The sequence below is a fragment of the Peromyscus eremicus genome, chromosome 10, assembly GCF_949786415.1.
Source record: "Peromyscus eremicus chromosome 10, PerEre_H2_v1, whole genome shotgun sequence".
Taxonomy (NCBI): Eukaryota; Metazoa; Chordata; class Mammalia; order Rodentia; family Cricetidae; genus Peromyscus; species Peromyscus eremicus.
The window spans coordinates 24,776,370-24,802,157 of record NC_081426.1 but is presented as its reverse complement, the minus strand read 5'-3'; the positions used below and the strand labels follow the sequence as shown (position 1 = coordinate 24,802,157).

The 25,788-nt window shown below is 47.3% G+C and overlaps 1 protein-coding gene across 1 annotated transcript in view; it reads right to left on the bottom strand.

Annotated features, from left to right (window-relative positions):
* The window catches only part of Kremen1 (kringle containing transmembrane protein 1), a 74,023-nt gene that overhangs the window by 6,300 nt on the left and 41,935 nt on the right, over nt 1–25,788 (bottom strand). Inside the window, exons 4-8 of the mRNA XM_059275349.1 lie at nt 19,000–19,124; nt 13,255–13,408; nt 4,760–5,092; nt 2,511–2,669; nt 641–725 (exon numbers count right to left, since the gene is read on the bottom strand). Coding sequence (XP_059131332.1) covers nt 641–725; nt 2,511–2,669; nt 4,760–5,092; nt 13,255–13,408; nt 19,000–19,124 — 856 coding nt within the window. The remainder of the gene's footprint in view (nt 1–640; nt 726–2,510; nt 2,670–4,759; nt 5,093–13,254; nt 13,409–18,999; nt 19,125–25,788) is intronic.

Here is a 25,788-nt window from a genome sequence, read left to right as displayed (position 1 = left end):
CTCAGCACGAGGAGCTGCTCAGGCTCCAGTGCACGGCTGTACTCCATGCCCATGTGGGCAGCCCTGCCTGAGCCCTGTGGGCCATAAGGTAAAAAGAGAACAAAACAGAAAGACAGGAGGGTGGCCTTGGGGCTTGAGGGGGGTGACGGGAGAAGAGAGCCATGGGGGTGACTGTGAGCAGAATATATTATAATCATGTATGGAACTGTCAAAGAATAAATTAAGAAAAATTATTAAGCGCTAGTTGAAATTCTCTTCCTAAGACTTTTTTAGTTTCTAGAGGCATTAAGAAAAATGCACATTACTGTCCTAGGAAGCTTGATTTAAACACAAACCTCTTCAAGGGAACAGCACAAGCCCCCAAGCAGACAATTGCTGTTTCCTATGCCAGAATGGTTTCAACCCTTCCTGAAAGTGAATCTACTGGACACAAAATTCCTCCACCTCAGTGTGATTTGTCCTGTTGTCAGTTTCTCTTGAGAGGAAGAGGAATGTTCTCTGCCTTGTACTGCCTGGGACTCGGCCTCTGGAATCATGTTCTGTTTACAACTGTACCCAGACAAACGAAGAAATGACAAAGGAAAGAACTGCTGAGCCCCCCCCCCTGCCCCGCACCCCCCCCAACTTCCCTTGTACTCACTTAAACGTGACATGCAGAAGGATCTTTGCAACGACAGCTGTGACTGTGAGGATGAGGAGGGTGGCTAGGCCATATACGGTCCATCCTGCAAGTGCAAAGAGACTTCACCAGCTTTGTCTGTCTTCATTTGCCAAAGGAGATCGGCCGCGGGTGGGGGTGGGGTGGAGGGGTGGGTGGGGTGGTGGTGGGTGGGTGCAGAACTGGCTCTGGGACTCCATCCCTGTGGGTGGAGCAGCCGGCTGACCTGGCAGTGGGAGTAACTGGAGCTGGGCTGAGCATTCTTATGCTTTGCTTTCTTATGACTTTGCCTTGTTCTGAAACTCCCTCTGGTAAATTCCAAACACTAGACTCGGAGTCAACAGGGGTGTGGTGAATCTGTCTGCCACTAGAACTCATCAGTTACCTAGAAGTCTTGGAGCCCTAGTTTTCTCATCTGAGCGATGAGAAGTGTGACCTATGAAATCCTACTGGACCCCACAGCCACAGGATGTGGGCTGCAGAGGCCTCCCTCCCTGACCTTTTATGGTGAGATCTACAGAGGCCAGGGAGCAGTGTGAAGTCCTCAAGACCAAACTGTAGATGGCAGTTCTCTTCAGTGCCCCAGCTCATTCCGGGACCACATCCTCAACAGAAAAGGAGGGAAGGACATCTGTAACCAACTACACTAGCTTAGCCACAGGAGATCATGGCCCATGGTCTCTCCTGCACAGCTTCTCTTCACAGCTTTAGCACTCCCGACCTCTGACAGTGTCTCTGGTGTCCTTCCTCCCACTGGGAACCCATAGGGAACATGCACAGCATTGTCCTAGCATTCTGTGCACTTCACTCTGCAGAAGAGGAGGAATGTCCGCCCTTATGCTGCCCACAACTTGGAGACTGGACTCCAAGACGACAAAAGAAGGGCAGGGCTTTATCTGGTTCAGTGTATGGTCCAGTGTTTAGAACTGTGCATGGCATCACTGAAGGAATTCTGTATCTTTTGGTTTTATTTTTTTTCCCTCCCTTTTGGTGCATGGTCTAATGGCTAAGCCACCTCCAGCCTGTATGTACCTTTTATTTTTATTTTCTATTTTTTATTTTATTTATTTATTTATTTATTTATTTATTTATTTATTTATTTATTTATTTAAATTTTCCGGAGCTGAGGACCGAACCCAGGGCCTTGTGCTTGCTAAGCAAGCGCTCTACCACTGAGCTAAATCCCCAACCCTTGTATGTACCTTTTAAATCAATGTATTTGAGGAGCTCTACCCTGGGGCTCTGTGGGGGGCCACCCCACCCCCACTTTCTCCCAGGGTACTCTTGAGCAGGAGCAGCAGGAAATATTAGATGGAAAAATAGCTAGAGAGAGACAGACAGAAAACACAGGATAGCTTTGGGAGGGCCTGGATCCTAATCCAGGGCCCTGACTGTCTCTGCCAAAGGGCCTTTAAAGGAATGCCAAGGGGTGGAGCAAAAGACCCCGCCCCCAGCATAGCCACGTGCAGACCCTTCCAGACCTGGTGACATGCCTGTGCTCAGTCCATCCCCGAATGCAGCCCTGCTGTGTAAAGCAAGCTCAGATCTCACTAGGAAACCTCTGTGGACCCCAAAAGGGCTCTCAGCACGATTTTTTTTTAAATGATTAAGAGCCCAGCTTATTTGCTAATCACAGGTACCAAAGGCACACAGAATCCATCTTTGGAAGGGAACTAAGTTGATGAGAACATTTCTCTCAAAGGCCATGCAGACTAGAGGTTGCAGAGCCAATATCCCAATCTGTGTCTGAAGGAGAAGCACCCACAAGCGCCTTTGTTTCTGTAAGTGTTGAGAGAACTACCTTCCACTCTGTGGCCGCTGGCCCCAACCGATGGCGCCCAGGAATGGCTACCTGGGACAGTCTGCGGTGGGTGGCTGGGGCTGGTGGTGATGACGTAGAGGACTTTGGAAGAGTGGGCGGCACTGACGCTGAGGTTGGCTTGTTCGGTGATCACCTCTGCCAGTGTCTGGTTGACTGCAGGCCTCTCCTGTGGTGCTTCTTCCTTGGTGGCTAGAAGATCAAAAGGATTAACCTGAGAAAGCCAAGGAAGACAGCAGGAAGGAGGACACTGCTCTGACTAGGATGAGGCCTCTTCTATTTTTCTTTCTCTGTGTGTGAGAGAATGTTTTGCGTGTATGTGGGTGTACATGCATGTAGGATGCACGTACATGTGAAGGCACAAGGGTGATGTTGGGAATCATCCCTGAACACTCTTCCATGTTCCAATGAGGCAGAGTCTCAAACAAATGCAGAGCTCCCCAGTATGGCGAGTCTCGATGGCCTGTTTTGGGGATCCCTCCCAAGGCTGGTGGGCCACCACACCCACTCAGCATTTATGTGCATTCCGGGGGCGGGGGGGGGGGGGGTCATGCTTGTTCAGCACCTAACCACTGAACCATCGCCTCTACACTTCCTTCTTTTTGAGACAGGGTCTCATATAGCCCAGGCTGGCCTCCAGCTATGTAGTTGAGGATAGCCCTGAACTCTTTTTTTTTTTTTTCTGGTTTTTCGAGACAGGGTTTCTCTGTGTAGTTTTGGTTCCTGTCCTGGATCTCGCTTTGTAGACCAGGCTGACCTCGAACTCACAGAGATCCGCCTGGCTCTGCCTCCCGAGTGCTGGGATTAAAGGCGTGCGCCACCACCCTTAGAGGCCCTGAACTCTTAATCTTCCTGCCTCTACCACCCAAGAGCTGGTGTTTGAGGTGTGTACCACAACTGGTCAATGAGGTGTGCTCTGACTCAAGTCTGCACGCCGTCTCCTCTGCTGGTGGCAAAGCAGGACCTGTCAGGCTAGGTCTGGCTCTGCAGGGCGGAAGGTAGAGACTGCTCTCCTCTGGCATGAAACCTGCTTCCTCAGCTCCCTTGTGCTCTGCAGTACCTCCTTGTAATGACAGCCCCTGTCCCATCTGTTCACTAGTCTGTCCAATTCCTACAGCCCTAACTTCTTTTGGGTTGTGCAGTCCAATACCTGTGCTTCTCAGGGGCCAGCAAAGGCTCCTGTTTGCACACACGTGTTCATATCAGAGGGGCGGAGTGTTTCGTCTCTGAGGAAAGATGGTAAATTAGTCTGTGGGACTGCCTGGGGTGTTTAGAAGAAGTAGGATGGATAAAGTGAACACTTACAAGCCTTTCAATTCCGCCAGCCACCTCCTTTTATCTGTCATGTAGCTTGTCTACAGAACTGCCACTAAGACTACTAAATTCAGCCTAGAGAGTGGTTCAATGCCTGCTTTTTCAGAGGACCCGAGTGTGGTTCCCAGCACCTATGTAAGGCAGTTCACAACTGCCTGCCTATGCCTCTAGCTCCTGGTGATCTGATGCCCTCTTCTGGCCCCTGGAGCACCCACACATGTGCATATACTCACACAGATATAAACAAAAGCATTAAAATAGTAAAACTGGAATAAAACCAATTATGCACTGGAAGGTGGGTGTTGTGCACCGGAAGGTGGGAGTTATGCACTGGAAGGTGGGTGTTGTGCACCGGAAGGTGGGAGTTATGAACTGGAAGGTGGGTGTTGCGCACTGGAAGGTGGATGTTGTGCACCGGAAGGTGGGGAGTTGTACACCGGAAGGTGGGAGTTGTGCACCGGAAGGTGGGTGTTGTGCACCGGAAGGTGGGAGTTGTGCACCGGAAGGTGGGAGTTGTGCACCGGAAGGTGGGGAGTTGTGCACTGGAAGGTGGGTGTTGTGCACTGGAAGGTGGGTGTTGCGCACTGGAAGGTGGGTGTTGTGCACCGGAAGGTGGGGAGTTGTGCACCGGAAGGTGGGAGTTGTGCACCGGAAGGTGGGAGTTGTGCACCGGAAGGTGGGAGTTGTGCACCGGAAGGTGGGGAGTTGTGCACTGGAAGGTGGGTGTTGTGCACTGGAAGGTGGGTGTTGTGCATTGGAAGGTGGGTGTTGTGCACCGGAAGGTGGGTGTTGTGCACTGGAAGGTAGAGAGCTGTGTGATGGTGAGTGGGGGATGAGTCCATGTTGAAACCATCTGCAGCTGAGTCAGTAGGTCCAAGTCTGCCCCAAAAGAACCACTTTAGGCTTGAAAACCCTAGGGAGGAAGAGAAGGCCGAGGCACCTGTGCCCCAGAGACAAGAATGTCTTACCTTGGTATAAGACAGCAAATCCCTGGGCCTGATTGATGCGATCAGAGAAGAAATACAGAATGACAAAATCCAGAGAGATATTAAAGGACAAAGGCGGATGGTCCCTCCCATTGAAACGGACCAGGACGCGGTGGGTATAGCCATCCAGCAGCTCCACCATGTCTGCAGAATCCCTGATATCAAATAAGGTGAAGTTGAAATGGATGTGAGAGGCTCCTGGAACCCGGATAGTCCAGTAGCAGACCCGCCCAGTGGCGTAGGTGTCAGGGAAGTCAGGCGAGTAGACCACGGCGGCCATGGCTGAGTAGTTTCCACCGCAGGCGCCCACGAGAGCTGCAGAAGAGAAAACAGTGGGCCTGAGTCTCGGCCTTGGGCTCCTCTCTAATTCGGGCACAAACAAACTCCCAAGAAATGTGATCCTGTTAGGGACATTGTTTCCTGCTACAAAACCAGACCATCTTGGGTTTTAGGTAGATCAAATCACAAAAGGAATCACTTACACCCTGAACGAATGACTGTACAGACTATTTGGTTTCCCCCGGGAGACCTTACACTTAGTGCTCGGAAGAGCAGCCTACGCTGGGGTCTGGCTGGAGTCAGACAGTCTGGATTCAGGACCAGCAGAGCCATGTGATCCTAGAGGCTGCACCTCATTCCCAGGCCTCTCACTGGTGTTTCCACTTTAGGGCCACCACCTGCTCCTGTATCCCATGACAGTGAGAGGACATGAGATAAAGTGCATGGAAACCCTGGGACCTCCTGCAGAGGAGGGCTTCTGAAGACTGAAGTCACAGAGGGGAGGGCTCTGCGTCTCCTCAGTGTCTCCAGCACCTCAGAGGTGCAGTGCTCTGGAAGGACTGGCAGGACAGCTCTGCAGGGGAGCACTAGCCTAGCGTGTGCAACCGTGGCTTGGATCCCCAAAAGCACGCAAGGAAGGAGAGAGGTGATCCCAGATTCATGATATTCTGTATCAACCATGATTTCCTGGACTCGTTTTTTTTTTTTTTTTTTTTTTTTTTGATTGACAGGTCCTTAGAAAGGTGATACAGCCACTTTCTGTCTTACATAATTACCATCTTGGGAGTGAAAGACTTCAGGAGGGAATGTAGGAATAGGATTTTGAAGAAAGTTTATTTTTCAGTGCTGAGATGGAACCCAGGGCCATGAGCATGCTCAGCAAGCACTCTTCCACTGAGCTACATCTCCAGCAGGCTTTAGGGGATTTCTTCTCTATTTAGCATACAGAAAAGCAATAAAAGTATGCTGCTTTGCTGGTCCTGGTGGTGTAGGCCTGTAGCCCTAACGCTGAGGAGGCTGAGGTCGGAGGATGGTCAGTTCAACAGCCTGTCTCAAAACACCACAGGCTGACGAAGGCTCAGTGGTAGCTCCCTTGACTAGCACGTGAGTCCCTGGGGTTGATTTCTAGCACTGGGAAAGACAAACGAAGAAGCTGCTTTCTCATCCTAGCGATGAGAAAGCTCAAAATCAGAAGCTGAGGTCTCAAGACAACCGAGGAAATTTAACACTAACAAGTATGAATCGGGCCACAGAAATGGGCTCATCTGTGCCAGGGCACAGGGGAGAGGTGACCACCACAGAGCACATAGATGGCCGCAGCTAAACCCTAGAGGTTCCTAGGGGCTGTGTCAGCCTGACTTCTCCACTGAGGACACTAAGAGCCTGTGATACACTGACGTTTGCATTCACTCGCAAGCTCTCCTGCACAGGCCTCCTAGTGCTGGCAGGAGTGACCAGTGTCAAGCAGCCAGCCAGAGTTCCCCTCGGTGGCACAGGTGTGCAGGAGGCGATAGGCTGCTGCTAAGGGGCAAGTCTGGAGCACCTCCTACTCCCTGGGCCCTCCCCTCAAAGGAAGCAAAACCTCCAGTTGCTGGGAGAGAGCAGTTAACCCATTGCTCCCAGGGCCATTGGAGAGAGGCAGAGGTGAAACATGTTTGTGTCTGGGGAGGGAGGAGATTACTTTCTTAGTAACAAGCAACTTTCAAGTAAAAAGGCTACTGCCTCTGGGAACAGAGACAAAGCAAAAGACCTCAGCCCCTGGTTGCCTTAAGGCCTCCTCGGGAGAGGACAGGATTCTCTACCAAGTTCCACCAAAGAAGTAGTGTATGGCTGCCAGGGGAGCGGAGGCTGGTGAACCACTGAATCACCTTGCTCCTGTGGCTAGTAGCATGTCCTCAGCTGAAGACAGGCAGGGGAACCAGCAACCCCCATGCCTTCCCACACAGCACCAAGTAACAGAAAATGGCTGTCTTCTACAAGGGCAGGACACAAAAGGACCTGCTCAAGGCCGAGAGTGGACCAGGACACTAAAAACCCACTATGTACACTAAGCACAACTTCGGGGATCTGAGGGAACCTGAAGGGAACCAAAGGGAAGGACAGAAAAACAGCCCAAACCTAGCTCAGCTACTGAGAGACCCAGCCTAGTTTCCAAACTAAGTAGCCACCCAAGTGTAAATGTTATTTACTTTAGCATCTACCATTCTACCTACAGTGAGTGGCATTAAACAGAATACCACAGCACACGCATAAAAGCAAGATAAAATGGGGAAAGATTCATTGCCAAGATATAAAGCAATCCACAGAACAAGATCCACAAGTGCCCCAGATGCCGGAGCTACCAGACACGGAGGCTACATAATGAATACGGTACCGTTTACAGTGAAAAGGACAGTAAACTGGAACGGACTAAAAGTCTCAAAGGAGATGTGGAAACCACAGTAAGAGTCAAATGCACTAGGCATGGTACTCCAAGATTGAAATCCTAGCACTTAGAAGACAGAGGCAGGAGGATTAGAAATTTAAGGTCAGCCTTGGCTACATGAAGTTTGAGGTCAGCCTTGTCTCAAAAACCCCGAGGAATCAACTGTTGGGGCAGGAGAGATGGCTCAGCAGTTATGAGTGCACTCTGCTCCTGCAAAGGACCCAAGTTTAGTTCCCAGTACCCATGTCAGATGGCTCACAACTGCCTGTAAATCCAGCTCCAGTGGCCCTGGAGCCCTCTTCTGGCTTCTACAGGCATTGTACTCATGTATACACACACACACACACACACACACACACACACACACACACACACACACACCTAAAAATAAAGACAAAATTAAAAACCAACCAACCAACTAACCAAACAAACAAACAAGCAAGCTAGCAAAATGTCGCCAGTGGTGGTGCACATCTTTAATCCCAGCACTTGGGAGGCAGAGGCAGGTGGATCTCTGTGAGTTTGAGGCCAGCCTCGTCTACAAAGTGAGTTCTGGGGCAGCCAAGGACAGCTAAGGCTACATAGAAAAACCCTGTCTCGAAAAACCAAAAAATCAAACCAAACAAAACCAAAACAACAACAACAGCGACAAACCACCCCCAAACCAAAACCAGAAACAAAACAAAAAACCAAACCAAATCAAACAAACAAAACACCCAGAGTCAAACGTAAATGCTAGAAACAAAAAATTACACACCATCAGTGATGGAGTAGTCCTTTGATTTCCCTGCACACCGAGAGCAGCCAAGGAAGACCCACTAAAGACACGTCAGTAACACAAATGGACAGAGGAACCGACAAGAAGAACCGAGCATCCAACCTCTGAAGATGGAGTGGGCAGTGCTAAGAATGCCCACAGGCAGGAAGCACAGCTTCCATGGACCAGGAAAGAGTAATAATCGGGCACACTGGGCATCACTGACCACCGACTTAAAGCCGAAAACTGGATCAGTCATTACAATCTATTTATTTTATTATTGTTAATAAAAGGGATCCTAGCTGCGAAAAAGAATTAAAACTGGTAAACTTGGGTTTGAATCTTGGCTCTGGTACTTCTAACTGAGGTAACTGACTTTATCTTTGGAGTTTCTTCGTTTGTTTGTTTGAGACAGGGTCCTACTGTGCAGCTGAGGCAAGCTTTGAGGTAAACACACTGTACAGACAATGTCCGAGTTAGAACCTGCAAGCGATTGGTTATAAGCTGGGCTGGGCTGGACAGACATGCTATACGATGACTGAACTGTGTCCCCCGAAAGGATGGATTCAGTTCCTACTACTAGGGTCTTTACACATGTAATCAGGTTAGGATGGTGTCATATGGTTAGAGAGGGTTTGAAGTCCAGTGGCCAGAGCCTTCATGAGACACACAGAAACAGATACACAAGGTGGGATGATGGTAACATTCAGGGAAATAGAGGGAGTGGGCGAAGCAGCTGGAATCCAGCGGATGCCGGAGATAGCTGATGATCCTCTGAATCTGCAGTGGTCCCTACAGGCTCATGTTCTGATCTGCTGTCCCCAGCTCGCAGTGCTATCTGGGAAGGCTGTGGCACATTTAGGGGACAGGCCTAGCTACGTCACTAGGGGTAGGCAGATTAAGGTTATATGTTACACTAATCCCTGGCTCTGGCACCTTCGATGATTCCTGGTCTATCACCATGTGAACAGTCTCTCCCTCATGGTCTTGCCACCATGAACTGAACTGTTCTGCCATTCTTCCTGCCATGACAGAGAGAGCGAACGCTTCCTTCTGGAAGCTGCTCCTGTCAGGTGTTTGGTTAAAATGGCACAAAAGTAACTAACCCAGAAACCTGGTACTAGGGAAGCAGGCCATCGCTGTAGCTCCCCGCCATGTCACTGTTAAGGGCTTGGGAGCCGGTCTACAGGAGGAGGGTAGAGGTCGGAGATGCAAGCTGGAGACATCTCAAAGCGATGCCAGTCTATTGAAGTAATTCTAGAGGGCATGCAGAAGCCAGAGCATGACAGGAGTGAGATCCTGAGCCTTGTGAGGCTTCCGGTCAGAGCAGGGGCTCTGTGAGCACAAGTGCGGCCCGTTCTGTGAATTCTGGCATAGCATTTGTCTGTGTCCTGCTGGGTTCTGAAACAGTAATGGAAAATAACTCAGCAGAAAAGCTTTTAAGACAGCACAGCATTCTGCTTGTGATGTGGTTACTATGGGTGTCTTTCAGGCAGGTTTACCATGAGACTTCGGAGAAAAAAACAGAGAGCAGAAAATGAAAATAAACAATTTGGCCAGAAATGAGTATGTTTAAAGTCACAGACAAAGCAAATTGGAAGAAGAGGCCACAGTTGTCAAAGAGGAGAATGCCACTTTGGACTGAGACAACGAAGTTCTTTGACGGTACTTCAGGAAGGAGGTGGTAAGCTGTCACCCACGGAAGGCTGTAAGACGGAACATTCATCTGGGAGACTTTACACGGGAGCGGTACAGCCAAGGTGCCCTGCTAGAGAAGGGCTGCCTAGAGAAGTGTTTGCCGAGCTTACGTGCCTCGGCACTCAGGCAGCTGCAGCAGAGTGCAAGCAGGCCTGGGGACATCGCAGGCATCAGCAGAGCTTGGCACTGGAATATGGTACTGGTTTTGCTGGTGTGCCAAGTGCAAGAACTACAGTCGTGGTGGTTTGACTGACAGTCACATGTGCTGTGTATGGGGGTCAGAGGACACCTGAGGTGGTGTTCTTCAGGAGCTGTCTACCTTGTTTCGTGAGACAGGAGCTTGCCAAGCTGGCTCTGCTGGCTAGCCAATGAGTCCCAGGGATTGACCTATCTCCGCTAGTGCTGTGATGACAAGCAGCTGTCACCATGCCCAACTGAGCCTTCTCCCCAGACCTCCACCAACATTTTGAAGGAAAGCTCAGGAGGCTGTCAATAAGCAGCAGTGTGAGGTTCCCCAAGGAAAGCCCTTGACAGACTATGTGTGAAGCTATGAGAATACAGTATAGCTGTTGATGGAGAGACCTTGGGGGCATGCCAGGTGCTGTGGGATGGTCCTTCTGTATGCTGTGAATATGTATTGCTCTCATACATAATAATATGTATGATATTGGTTGATAATAAAGCTGTTTTGGCCTATGGCAAGGCAGGATGAGGTTAGGCAGAACAATCACACTGAGGACTCGGAGGAAGATGGGTGGAGTCGAGGATAGGTGAGCCAGTCACCCAAGGAACAAGATGCCAGAGAACTGGTAAGCCATGGACTACGTGGCAATTAATAGATTAGTAGAAATGGGTTAATTTAAATGTAAGAGCTAGTTAGTAATAAGCCTGAGCCATTGGCCAAACATTTATAATTAATATAAGCTTCTGTGTGTTTATTTGGGACTGGGCGGTTGAGACAGAGAAACTCCTCCTCCATTTACAGCCAGGAGCGTGGGGTGTCTGTTGAGAAAAGCAAAGAGTGAAGCCAGACCAAGCGGATGTTACAGGGTTCACAGTTCAAAGTTTGCCTATGCTTCGGAAGAGACTTCAGACATTTGAACAGCGTTGGGGCTGTTAAGCCTGGGGGTTGGAGACTAAAGAGATTAAAGGCTTAGTAGTTAAGAGCACTGGCTGTTCTGCTAGTGGACTTGAGTTCAATTTCTAGCACACACATGGCTTCTCATGACTATCTATAACTCCAGTTCCAGGAGATCTGGCCTCTGAGGACATCAGGCATGCATGTGGTATACAGACAGACATACAGCCAAAGCACCCACAAGCATAATAAAAACATACTAAAGCCATGGGTTTAAAACAAAGACTGTGAGGACTTCTAAGGTGGACTAAATATATTTCGCACTATGAGATGGCTATGAACTTGGGGGGTCTGAGGTGAATGTCTTTGCTCATTCCTCTGGTTGGGAAGCTATGGAATGGATACAGATGGAAGAAGTAAGTTCCTCCAAGGGGCGGGCCTTTCAAGGTCATAGTTCAGTGGCCGGTTCTAGCACTCTCCTGCTCAGCCGACACATGAACAGTTTCCACCATGTAGTCCTGCCATGAACCAAAGCCACTCCATCACTCCCTCCTGCTCTACTGCCCTGAAATCCCTCCGATGCCACGGGCCAGAAGAAACCCTCTCCTGCCATGAGCTGTTTCTCTTCTGTGTTTTAGTCACAGTTCCTGGAGCCTTGGGAAGGAGCCTGGCCTGCTGACATCCTGACTGGGGGCTTCTCTCTTTTGTGAGAGAACAAGTTCCTATTGATTTAAGCCCTACAATGTGTGATACTTCATTACAGCAGCTCTAAGAAACACGTCTTGTGAATGTTTTGCTCAAAATGGAGCCCCTGCCTAGTTGAGATGTCAGGAGTGAGGGCCCGGTCCTCAGGCCATCAAAGATCCTGCAGATGGGCTAAATTATCCTCAGTAAGCTCAAGGTCTCCCTTCCACCTTTCACCTGGGACCTTCTTTTCTCGAGTGTTGAAATCAGGTGCCACACCTCTCATACGGTCTCACTGCCACTGAGCGTGCACGTGAATTATGACAAGGGATAAGAGCAGTGTCGGAGAGGTCAAGGCTCAGGACCCACACTTCACTCAGCATGGCTTGCCTCTCGCTGGCACCTCACAAATGTGGTGGGACAGAGAGGTGGTGGTTCAGGGAGATGCACAGACAGGGCTGGGAAAACGACTTAAGTGTTTGCCAGGTTATCTTCTCAGACGCACCTTGGTGAGGCAGAACCCCAATGCTTACGAACACACAGTGGGTTATTTTCAAACAAGAGCTCGAGAGAGCAGACGCTCTACAGGAACGCCAGTGTATGCGCGAAGCGTAAGCCTAATCTTTCTGCTTGTCAAAGTAGCTCCAAGACAGCCTGTGGGAGGCACATGAGCACTAGGGGAACCAGGAATGTTAAACACAGGGTTGTTCCTTCAAAGAGAGGGATGCATAACCTGTTATCCACCCAGAAGGCTGGGAGGGGGCACAGTTAATAGCCTGGTGACCTATGTGCTGTGTGGCCAAGGCCACAGTGGACCCTCTCCCAAACCCTTATCATGAGCTAATCAATCTATAGAACCTATCTTTTTTTTTTTTGGTTTTTCGACACAGGGTTTCTCTGTATAGTTTTGGTGCCTGTCCTGGATCTCACTCTGTAGACCAGGCTGGTCTCGAACTCACAGAGACCCACCTGGCTCTGCCTCCTGAGTGCTGGGATTAAAGGTGTGCGCCACCACCGCCCGGCCTATAGAACCTATCCTTATGGAAGATTTCACACATACTTTATAAAGAGTTTCCATACAGTCATGTCTTAAGCTTTATTGTGCACACAGGACTGAGTTAATTACCACCAGGAAAATTTTCACCAAATTGTGCTATGTCTAAATATGCCTAAAATAAACTACTTGGGGGTCAGATCCCAAAGTTTGAACCCACACCAGCTACTGAGTCATGCTGAACTGAACTACCTTCCTGCCTCCCATGGGTCATTACTCTGCTGGCCATGGCAGTCTGTGATCAGCAAAGACACCCACAATAACCACGCTACTCAGACCGCTAGTCATAACTATAGATGACCACTGTTAAGCACTGCTGTTCCTTCTAGAGGGAGTGAGTCAGAGTCAGCCTGCTCTGTGCTTCAGTCCCAAGAGCTGAGCTATGGTTGGCATCACAGGACAGGTGCTTTGTGAGGACTGACAAGAGAAAGAATAAACAGATGGGAAGGTGGGTGGGTAGGCGTGTTGTCCCTGTCATGCCTTTGGCACCAGACATACTCACTGTCAAAGACGATAATCCTGCCGTCCCCACCACAGGGCTGCGTGTGGTCCCCGAAGCAGACACTGTTGCACTCGGTGCTGGCTGCCTCCCCGTGTTTCCAGTAGTCAGGGTTGTTCCCACAGAAGCAGGCATAGCCTGACTCCATCCCAGCAAACTGTCACGACAGAAGAAGACTGTGAGGACTTCTAAGTTGGACCAAATGCATTTTGCACTATGAGATGGCTATGAACTTAGGGGGTCTGGGGTAAATGTTATCACTTGATGTTGGGAATGTTATGGGGGTGTCAGGTCCAAAGGAGGCTAGCAGCCCCTTCCCCCCAAACCCCGAGCAATCAGCCTTAGTTTTCCAGCCCGTCCTTTCTTCTCCTTAGTTTTACTGCCTAGTCTAAGTTGGCCAGTAGCTCCACACCACTAGTGTCCCTGTCCGTGAGAATTCCTTTCTGATGTTCTCATTCCCACTAAATTGAACTAAATCTTTAAGGAGGACACCATTCCATGTTTACATGGAATACTGACAAAAACAGCCAAACATTTTATTGACTGTTTACTATGTACCAGGCGTTTTTATGTGTATACGTGTTCTGCCTGCATGTCTGTCTGTGCATTGCATGTGTGCAGTGTCGGGAGAGGCCAGAAGAGGACATTGGATCCCTGAGACTGGAGTTATAGACAGTTCTGAACTGCCATGTGGATGCTGGGAACCAATCCCAGGTCCTCTGGAGCTTTAGCTCTCTCTCCAGTCCTCAAGATTTATTTTTTAATGTGTATCTGTGTGTCCATCCATCTGTCCATCTGTGTGTGTGTCTGTGTACACAAGTATAGGTGTCCACAGAGACCAGAAGGTGGTGTTGATACCCTAATGCCTGAGTTAGGGGTGGCTGTGAGGAGTTCAACATAGATGCACGGAACCAAACTCTAGTCCTCTGCAAGAGCAGTCTCTCAGGCCCCTAATGCGCTTTCTAGCTGAATCTCACAGCAAACTCACCGAAACCCCATTTACATTTTCCTTTCATCTTTTATGTTAATACACTGAGCACACAGTCTTGCAGGAGCCAATCCTCAGATACAGAACAAGCTGGGCCACACCAGTAGCCTTCCTGTTCTTGCTTTCTACTCCCTCCCACAGAGCCTACAACTATTACCCAAGTTTCTCTACTAGTATCATTTTGTTATTTTTAGAACATAAAACAGCTTAAACAACAACAACTCAGCATGGCTGTGAAGTTCATGCACATGGGAGCATATGCCAACAGTTCACTCCTTTATTTCACCTAATACAGTTCTGTATAATGTGGACACGGCACCAGTGGTCCATTTATTTCCAGGTTTTCATTATGATGAAGACAACTGCTATAACAACTGTGCACAGATCTTGTGTGGATGTAAGTTCTCATTTGTCCTGGGGAATAATCAGGGGTGAGATTGTTGGGTTTAACTTTTTTAAAGACACCACCAACCTTTCCCAGGACTAAGCTGCATCACCGACCCTGTGTGGGAGCTGTCACTGCTCTGGACCCTTGTCAACACGTGCTACTGTAGGTCTAGTTGACTTTAGCCACTGATGTTTGTGTGTCTGATGGTGGCTGTAGTTTGCATTAGTTTAATGACCAATGTTGATGCATGTAAGTTCAGTTGCTCGTTTGCCACTGATGTGTCCTCTCTAGTGACGAATTGTTTGTTTTCTTTTGCTTACTCCAAAACCGTGTTGCCTGACACTTTACTTTTGTGATCTTTAGTTTTTCACACGTCTTGTGTTTTCTTTTGCTTACTCCAAAACCGTGTTGCCTGACACTTTACTTTTGTGATCTTTAGTTTTTCACACGTCTTGTGTTTTCTTTTGCTTACTCCAAAACCGTGTTGCCTGACACTTTACTTTTGTGATCTTTAGTTTTTCACACGTCTTGGATCAAGATTGACCCTGACTGTGGGCAGCAGCCTGCCTCGGGCTGAGGCCCCAGATTTCACAAAAGGAGAAAGTGAACTGAGCACCGGTACTGGACCGTTCTGCTTCCTGACTGTGGTACAACGTGGCAGCTGCCTAACGCTCCTGACGGCATGCCGCAAAGCATGAGCTAAAATAACCCCTCCTCCTCAAGCTTCTCTGTCACAGTGCGAGCAGTGACCATCACGGGGTCCACACGCTATCATGCACGTGATTATCCTACTCTTCAGTACTATTTGTTGAAGACTATCTTCCTACTCTAAGATCTTGGCAATTTTGTTGAAAATCAATTGGCCATCGATTTATAGACTCATTTTTGAATTGTGAAGTCTATTGTTCTGTATGTCGATTTTTATGGCACTCTCACAGTAACTATTTTCTGTAGTTTAATTGAAAGTCAATCTTTGTCTAAGCTGTGATGCAAAACTAAAGACTTATTTTTCTTCACAAAGAGCTACACTGTTTCTTCAGAAGTATTTGATGACAACCCTTCACTGTTGAACTGCCTTGAGACTTTCATAAAAATCAATTGTTTGCATGTGTGTAGGTCTGTTTCTAGATGGTTCCACTGATCTACAGCAGATTTCAGAAAACCCTTTCTATAAAGGCCAGAAGTAAATACTATTTATTCTGTGGGCTACATAGTCTCTTTCTCTACCCAGCTTCGTGGTCACACAATGAAAACAGCTACAGACAATATGTAAATGAATAGGCATGGCTCTGTTTAATAAAACTTTATTTACCCAAACAAAAAATAATAGATGGGTGGTTGGATTTGCCTGTGGGCAATTTCTGACTGGCTCCTGACTTACTCTCTTGGTGACAGCAGCTTTTCAGAGGTCTACAGGTCAGGTGAGGAAGTCTCACAAAACTGCCCTTTACCAAGATCGCTTTGGCAATCCTAAACCCTCTGTCAGGGTCGGCCATTTTTCCTTTGCATTGTTAGGCACTGACACTGCCCTGGCCTTGCTTGTCCTGGGCAAGCTTTACTACTGAGTGTTAGCTCCAGAGTCGCTTGCCATCTTTTTAAAGCTTGATTTTTTTATTAGGGTTCCATGTAATTTATAGAGTAACCCGGGGGAATTACCACTTTAATAATAGTCTTGTTGTCTCAGCTGTAAACTGAGGTCTGCACCATCATCTACGAGGTCTTCTTAGTTCTCTACAGTCTTATTGGTTTCTGAATGAGCTCTTAAATCTCCTTTATTAACCTCCCCATTTTGCTCCCAGTGTTGATGGGATGGAGGGCTTTACACATGCCAGGCACTAGGTAAAACTCTGGGTCTGACTAACTGTCAAGCCATCTTTACTCCTGTAAAATGGTAAGATTTTCTTTTCTAGTCTTCCTTTTTGAACAAAGGGTTTATTGAAATATACTGCAAAAGAGCATCTGGTGAGCTCCCAGAGAAGAGATATATAGTACTGTTATCATTAGTATATATAGTATTACTACCATTATTTGTTTAGAAGCTTAAATTGTTAATATTTCACTGCTAGTATACGGAAACGTATCTTTTTATATGTGACCTTATAACCTACAACCCTGTTAAACTTATTGATTCTAGTCCCTTTTTTTTGTAGGTTCCTTAGAATGTTGTATTAAATAAAAACCAGTTCTTACTTTCCAATCTATTCACCTTATTCCTTTTTTATTTTTTTAAAATATTTATTTTTATTTCATGTGTATTGGTGTTTTGACCTTCATGTATATCTGTATGAGGGTGTTGGATTTTCTGGAACTGAAATTACAGACAGTTGTGAGCTGGGAATTGTGAGCTATGAGTTGTGAGTGCTGGGACTTGAACTCAGGTCCTCTGGAAGAGCAGCCAGTGCTCATAACCACTGAGCCATCTCCCCAGCCCTTATTCCTTTTTTAAAAAACCTATATATACATATTTTCAAGACAGGGTTTCTCTGTGTAACAATCCTGGCTGTCTTCAAACTCATTTTGTAAGACCTGGCTGGCCTTGAACTCACAGAGATCTGCTTGCCTCTACCCCATGAGTGTTAGAATTAAAGGTGTCTGCCACCATTGCCCAGCTTTAAAAGTCTATTTCTTTGGCATGATCCTCCAGGCCAATGAGGTAAGAATGGGTATTACTGGCTGCTCACGATACTAGTTAGAAAACATGGAACCCTTCACAACAGTGTAGTGTATTAGCTGTAGATATTTTAAAATAGGTACTTTAAATTACATCCAGGCACTATGATGCATGCCTGTAATCCCAATACTTGGGAGAGGAAGGCAAGGAGGACCAGGAATTCAAGGTCAGCTTGGACTATACGAGTTTCTCTCTCTCTCTCTCTCTCTCTCTCTCTCTCTCTCTCTCTCTCTCTCTCTCTCTCTCTCTCACACACACACACACACACACACACACACACACACACACACCACACATTTGTTGTATTTTGAGACAGGGTCTCAAATGTAGCTGTAGTGGGCCTATAATTTGCCATGTAGATCAGGCTGGCCTGGCCTGGCACTCATAGAGATCAGCCTGACTCTGCCTCCCTGGTGCTGGGATTAAAGGTATGTGTCATCATGCATGGTCATTGTGGGAGATTCTTAAGAGTAGGTATGCTTTCACCCAAATAGTGAAGATTTAGGATATTTGTAGAGCTTGATGGCCATTTCCTATCAATCATTACTATGACAGCTGTCATATGGTAATAATTACCTCATTTCTTCTATACTTACTAGTTTGCATTCACTAATCAGGAATGTTTATCTTTTCATTCATTCATCACTGTGGAGTGGTGTGCTCTTATTTTAGTCAATAAGATGCATCTATTACTACCATTATCTGAAGCTTAAAGCATGTCAGGTTTAGGTCATGGGACCTCCTTCAAGGTGGCTTTGTCCCTTTGATAAATCTGTATTAATGTTTCCGTCCTACATGAGGTGTTTTGAAGACATCTTGTGCTTTCTCAGAACCAGCACAACATGGGTAATATCCCCACAAGCTTCTTTCTGGTGGAGAGCCGAGTGCTAGCTATACTCTTGCTTATCAGTGTGCCTGCAGCAAGGCTCCTGCTGGATGGTGATGAAGTGTATGTGTGTATATACACAGTCATTGCATGACTACATATATCATTATATACCTCTCTATAATCAAAGCCATGAACTACACTATCCAATCGCCTGGAACACTACCTATGTATGGGCTTCACTTCAGTTTTCTCCAGCTTCCACGTTTATACAGCCCTGCTCCAGTAGTTGGAATACACTAGCTTTGATACACTCATTAGATGCTCAAGTTCTGCACAAGCAACCAACCACATAGTCATGGGGGTTCAGCTGCCTTGATTATTCACCTGCCCCACATGAGCTTGAAGCCCAGGCAGGGCACCCTCTTTCTTGGGCCTCATTAATGGCTTTAGACTGGCCTGGTTAGAGAAAGAGGAGAGGAAACACGGGAGAGAGAGAGGAATCGTTTTCCCTCTAATTTAACAAAAAACCAGCACTACTGAACCTTAGTGATGGGGAAAAATTCCAGACAAGGAAGAGGAAGAAAAGAGAACATTTGGAGAAGAGGTAGGCCTTGGCAATTTGCCAAGGAAGGGGCCCCGCTGTCTAGGCTTGATTCTCTGTGGAGTCATTAACAACCTTGCTCATAACAGATCAAAACTCAGTCAGAGGCCAAACAGGGGCTGCTACCCACTCCCCATTTTAAACTGAGTGCTGCCTTGTGCTCCTGACTCCTGAGCCCACTCTTCCTGTGTGGCTTGACAGGTGGGTTGTTCTAATTTATCTTTATCTTCTCTGTACACTGTACATTTCTTATACACTACAGAGCTGGTACCTTGAACCTCTGACTCCGACAAAAGCTGATACAGGTTTGTATGGTGAGCTTGTTGGATGTTTTACTGGTGCCAGTGAGAGGAGGTGGGTTTCCATGATCCTTGTAGCAGCCAAGGTTTCCAGGCACTAGAGACAAACAAAACAAAAGAATTTCATAACATCTGGCTGGAAACCTAAGAAGGAGATTCAGTTTGTGCCAGGTGTGCTTGTCCCACAGTGTTTACAGCCCTGAGGGACAACCCAAGCAAATGATAACAAGCTCTAAAACGGACCCTCTGGTGCTGTTCTCTGCCAAATGCCACACCATCTGTGAGAAAGTGTCACCTGTAGGTCCCCATTTAGCAACCTGGAGAGATTTATTTTACTTTATCAATGTTGGTAGAATCTGGTACTGAAGAGAACTAGGGAGGATCTCTTAGGATGGAGAAGGTGGCTTTGCTTTTGGTGCATGGCAGCCATCTCCTAGGAATTCACCAAAATGGCAGACATAGAAGGAAAGAGCAGAGGACCCTGCTGTATATGTTCTCTAGGCTTGTAGGAAACATGGAGGTGTTCCTTTGGCCACATACATGCAAATCTACAAGAAGGGTGATATTGTGGACACCAAGGTTATGGACACTGTTCAAAAAATAATGACCATAAGTGTTTCTATGGCAAAACTGGAAGCATCTATGCCACTCAGCAGGCCACGGGCATCGTTATAAAGAAGCAGGTGAAGGGCAAGGTTCTTGCCAAGAGAGGTAATGTGCACACTGAACACTGAACAGGTTAAGCATCAAGAGCTGAGCCAGCTTCCTGAAACTAGTGAAGAAAAACAATCAGAAGAAAGGAAGCCCGGGGAAGGCGCACCTGTGCTCAGCTGGAGCCGGAGCACGCTTCATGGGGACTAAGGGGAGGAGCCTGCGCTGCCTGCCGGAGCTGCTCCCTATGAATTCACAGCGCAATGTACAAGAGAGTCAAAGCCCTGACTGTAAAAACAAAACAAAACAGAGAAGTGGGCTGGCGCTTTCTTGATGACCTCAGTTTGATCTCTGGAACCCCCATGGCAGAGAGAACCAATTCCCAAAAGTTCTCTGGCCTTCACACGTGTGCTGTAGCATGTTTCTCCTCCCCTTTGCCCCCCTCCCCCCAAAAGAACAGTGAAGCAATCAGATCTAAGCTGTTCCACGGGTCCTGGAGGAGCAGGGTGGTAAGCCCAGGCACAGCACCCCCAGTGTTTGAGGTTAAAGCAGAGATGGTAAATTTGAGGGCAGTCTGGGCTACACAATGCATTTAGACTTTGTTTCAAAAGTCAACAAACAGACAAGTAAAAAACAAAGGGGCTGGGGAGATGGCTCCATGGTTAAGAGCATCAGCTCTTCTCCCAGAGGACCCATGTTGGATTCCCAGCATCCAAAATGGTGGCTCAAGACAACCTGTAACTCCAATTCCAGGCGATCCAGATGCCCTCTTCTGGCCTCTGCAGGCATCAGGCATGCACACAGTGCACATACATACATGCAGGTACACACAGAGACACAACCAAACAACCCCAAACTCCCCAAAGGAACCTAAGCTAGCATAGTACAGAGAGATGTATATCCATGTTTACTGTGGAATCAACCTAGATGTCCATCAACAAATGAATGAACTAAAAAATGTGATTCACAAACAATGGAGTTTTATCCAACAATAAAGGAAAAAATTATAGCTGGGCATGGTGGAATATACCTTTAATTCCCGAATTCAGAAGGCAGAGGCAGGAGGAGCTCTGTGAATTCAAGGCCAGTCTGGTCTACATAGTGAGTTCCAGGATAGCCAGGGCTACACAGAGAAACCCCTACTCAAACAAACAAACAAACAAACAAACAAAATTATTCAGCTGCACATATGAACTCCCATTAATTGTGAAAGCAAGCACAAGCCCTGTGCAAACTCGAGCCAGACCAAATCCCAGCATGGAGAAGGGGGCAGACATGAGATCCCACTTCCAGCTGCGGAGTTATTGGCAACTGACAGCTACTGGGGGAGGGGGCGGGTGGCCCCTGGCAGTTTGAACACACTCCAGTGGAAGACCACATATCCATGAACAGATGGGCAGCATGAACCGGACTTGATGAGAAGAAAAAGCAAAAGAGAAAGAGCACAAAACTGGGGGGAGGGAAGGGGTGACATGGGAGGAGTTTGAGAAGGGGTGAATATCGTCTAAAATGTATGAAATCTTCAAAGAACTAATAATAATAAAAACAAAATCATAGCGTGTGGCAGTGTGTAGCCCAGAGGACTACCTTGGGTGTTGTTCCTCAGGTGCCTCTCATCAGTCTGGAACTCACCAAGCAGGCCAGGCTGGCTGGCCAGTGAGTGCTAGGGGTCCACCTGTCTGCCTTGTCAGCACTGAGAGAGACATGCATGGTCCACTATGAATAGCTTTTAAAAAATATTTATTTTTATTTTTAAGTATATGCATGTATGTGTGAGTTTATGTGCACCACATACACCTGCAGAGGCCATGTATTTCTTAGAAAAGAAATTACAAGGGATTGGGAGCCCCCAGATATGGGTGCTGGGAATCAAATCTGGGTCCTCTGTAAGAGCAGTAAGTGATCGAAACTGCCATCTCTCCAGCCCAAGGCCTGGCTTTTTTTACTTGAGTTCTGGGAGGTCAAACTCAGGTTCTATGACTAAGCAACCTCCACATTTTATATACATATATGTAAAAGGGGGGCTATCGGGAGGAGGAAGCAGACCAGCGGGAGGTAGACACAGGAGAGGAAGGAGAGTATAATGGGGAGTCAAAATGGCCCAAGTACATGAGATGCTTGAGTCAAGTATATGAAAGTACTTGAATTGCAACATCTTTTTGAATCCTATAATGCTACAAAAAAATAAAACAAACAAACAAAATGTTTCAGTCACTAGCGGGCAAACGAAACCCTCAGAAACCCCCACCTTCACCTTGTACTTAAAACTCTGTCCTTTAAAACAGTGGATGGGTTTCCCCAAGTCTTCTAGTGAAGACTGTGCTGTCTCATTGCTGCAGGAACAGATGAAAACACACCTGCTGTCTCCCAACAGTATTTATTACCGTTCATTTTCGGAGGGCTGGAAGAACCAAGCAGGGTTAAGAGCCAAAATGAAGGACTCAGCAGAGCTGAGACAAACTTGAAGGATTCTAAGAAGCAGCCCACACTCTTCAGTTATGGCCACACTGCTACCGGCTCCTCATTTCTTCCCTCCCTGGCTTCCACTGTCCTGTCGGAGGCTCTCTGACTCATATCTTCCTGTAAATGCACTGGACCCACATGGATAATCCAGGATAATCTCTCCTTCCCAAGTCTTTAGCCACACTTGCAAAGTCTCCTGCCATTTAAGGTCACATTCTCATAGTGGGATTATAAAGTCTATCTTTGGGGTCATTATTCAGCCTACCACAGAGAGCATATTAATTTTTACAGCCACATGCTAGATTGTTTGGCACAGTGAGGCAAGAGGAACATAAATATGGGTACCAACCATGGGAGCTGGCTTTCACATAGCCTCAGGGATCTGCTATGGACTGAATACTTGTACACCACTGTGATGTAATAAGAACTACACTTGGTTTCTACCCACTTCCTGCCACTCCTCTAAGCCTCAAGACTCTGGATGACTCCTTTCTAATGAGGCACCTTGTGGTGGGCTCCTGGTTAGCCTCATGGTGGGGGTGAACACCAGGAAGACAAGCCACAGTTAGTAACTTGGAACTTTCGGTCCCACTCCCCATCTTCCAGGGAAGAGAAAAGGGTAAAGATGGAGTCAATACTTGACTGTGCCTACCTGATAAAGCCTCTGTTAAAAACCACTAGAGATGGAGTCCAGGGAGTTTCTGGGGTAATTAACATCTCCATGCTGCGAAATGGCACACTCCGCAGGGACACATGCTCTGAGGCTCAGAACCTTCTGGACCCTAAACCTGCAAACATCTTCAACATCTTCAACCTATCACATCATTTCTGACACACCAGAGAATGTGTTCCTCAAGTTTTGAGAGCTCTTACAGCAGATTACCAAACTTGAGGAGGAAGTCTTAGAAAGCTTTGCTTTGTAGACAAGCCTAAAGACTCACAACTTGCGACTGGCATCTGAAGCAGGGTATGGTCCTGCAGGGCCAAGCCCATGGCACTGGTATTCAGAGGCATGACAGAATTGTAAGCCATCCTGTTGGTGTCTGGAAAGTTGCAGGATTGGCTGAGAAAAACTCACCCATCTGGTATCAGAGTAAAGTCTGTGGAAATATAGGAAAACGATTGGTTTTCTTCCTTTTATCCCCAATTCATATGCTGAAGTCTGAATAAACAGTGGGGATGGACTAGGAGTGAGGCCTCCAGGAGGTAATTAGATGACGTCAGGAAGAGTGAGCTCCCACAGTGGGATAAGAAGAGGAGACAAGAGCCCATTCTTTTTCTGCCATGTGAGTACTCATCAGAAACGCAGCCATCAACAGGCCAGAAAGAGCGGCCGCTCGGCACACTGAAGACACCAGCATGTTAACTCTGGATTTCCAGCCCACTATGTCGATGAAGCTGACTGGGCCTGAGCAATTTTATTTAAAACAATTACACCACTGCAGGGCATTTTAGCACTTTAATCCCAGCATTCAGGAGGCAGAAGCAGGTGCATCTCTGTGAGTTCAAGGCCACCCTGGCCTACATAATGAATGAATTCCAGGCCAGCTAGGGCTATATAGTGAGACCCTGTTTCTCCCAACCTCCATGTGCACCAAATAAAAAAAGACACATTGCCTAAAACAGATCCCTGTCCCTGAAGTTCTTGCCCTATGTAGGCCACCCTAGTGTTTACACCTTTTTTTGAGACAAGGTCTCAATAACGCCCTGGCAGACATTAAGCTTTTGAAGATTGTAAGTACACAAAAAGGCCGACGCAAAGGCCTGTGGCAAAGCACTGAGGGTGGGCTGGGCTCCAGCCCACAGCACACATAAAACTCTATCTTGTTCCTGTCTTCACATGAGACACTCCAGCCCTGGCAACAGGGTGACTGCAGCTCTTTAAGAGATTAAGTCAGACTAGATTTCTTTTTTTTTTTTTTTTAAAGATTTATTTATTTATTATGTCTACAGTGTTCTGTCTGCACATATCCCTGCAAGCCAGAAGAGGGCACCAGGTCTCATTACAGATGGTTGTGAGGCACCATGTGGTTGCTGGGAATTGAACTCAGGACCTTTGGAAGAACAAGCAGTGCTCTTAACCTCTGAGCCATCTCTCCAGCCCCCAGACTAGATTTCTAACTCACAGAATGTGTGACAATGTGCCACGTTAAGCCACTAAATTTGGGGATATTCCTTTCCAAAGTAATAGATCACTAATATATGATACATACCAAATAAGTTCCTTGCCATTAATTCATAATGAGCCAGGGACACACCAGACTCTTAGGAACTTAGTTCTCAATCTATGTTATTAACTCAAGATTATTAGTTGAAGCCCCTTTCCAAACATCCTACAGTTTCTTCTAGATCCAATTCTAAAACCCCAACCCATAACACCAGTGAGTCTGGGATAGTATTTTTCTTTCTGTTTTAAGACTGGAAAACAGCATGGCCCAGTTTATTGAGCTATGTCTGCCCAACAGTCTTTTGAGCACATATAACATATATGCATGTATGTGATGCACACACACAGGACACTTCCCTCCTAAACCATCTGACCAGCTTGTTTCAAGTCTGCAGGAATTGCCTCAGCCACTCCAGTCCTCACACTTCCCCTGTAAGTCATGCAGTCACCCCTCTGTTCCCTTGCGTCACACAGGGTTCAGATGTAACCAATGTGGCTCTCCATCCAAACTTTAAAATGAATCGTTCAGAAACAAACCAAATCTCTACAGTAGCAAGTGTAAACAGGAGCTGGGGCAGGAGCACTCCAATCGTCAGTGGAGGCCAGGCCTGAGAATGTCTGAAGTTTAGGGCTTAAACAACTGCAGGGCCAAGCAGCTGTAGCCAGGCGTTTGAGCCAAGCTGGGTTTGTTAAAGAGGACTTCCATATGAGACCTGAGCATGCACTAAGGGATTCTTACTAAGAACTACTTGGTCATGATCATCTTGAGCATTCACTCTGACTTTTGTCTCGTTTATTCCATTATGCTCACGTAAGCATGTTATTATGTGTATCTATACACAGCCCAAGGCCCACAGTCCTAAGTGCAAAGATATAGGCTACACGAATACAGACAGATCCTATAACCTTAGTCACAAGAGTCTGACGAGCAAATCCAGGCAGCTTGTGTTTCAGTGTGGCAGTGAGGTCCTGACATGTACCACAACGGGATCTTCAGGAAGCAGGCTGCCCTTGGCTGAGGGTTCTAATCCACCGGAACCTCCTTGGTGGTCTAAGGTAATGTTTTTGCCCCAACCCCGAGCTCTACCTCTGCCACGACACTGTGCTGCCACTCCCCAGTTCTGTCTCTCTTAGACCCCAGCCTCTCAAACTCTTTCTTCTCATAACCCTTTTCACCCTCCCCCCCCACAAAAATCTTTTCTATGACCCAGGGTATACAGGTTTATAAAATAGGGAACTGGGCGATGGCTCAGTCAATGAAGTGTTTGCCGTGTAACTGCAAGGACCTGAGTTTGATCCCCAGAATGCACATAAAATATCCATGCACACCCAAGGCTGGGGAGGTAGGGACAGGATCCCTGAGCTTCCCTGGATGGCCAGCTTAGCCTAATTGTCAAGCTGCAGGCCACTGAGAGACACTGTCCCAAAAAACCAACTTGATGGTTCCCGAGAATAACCCCTGAGGTTGTCCTCTGGCTTC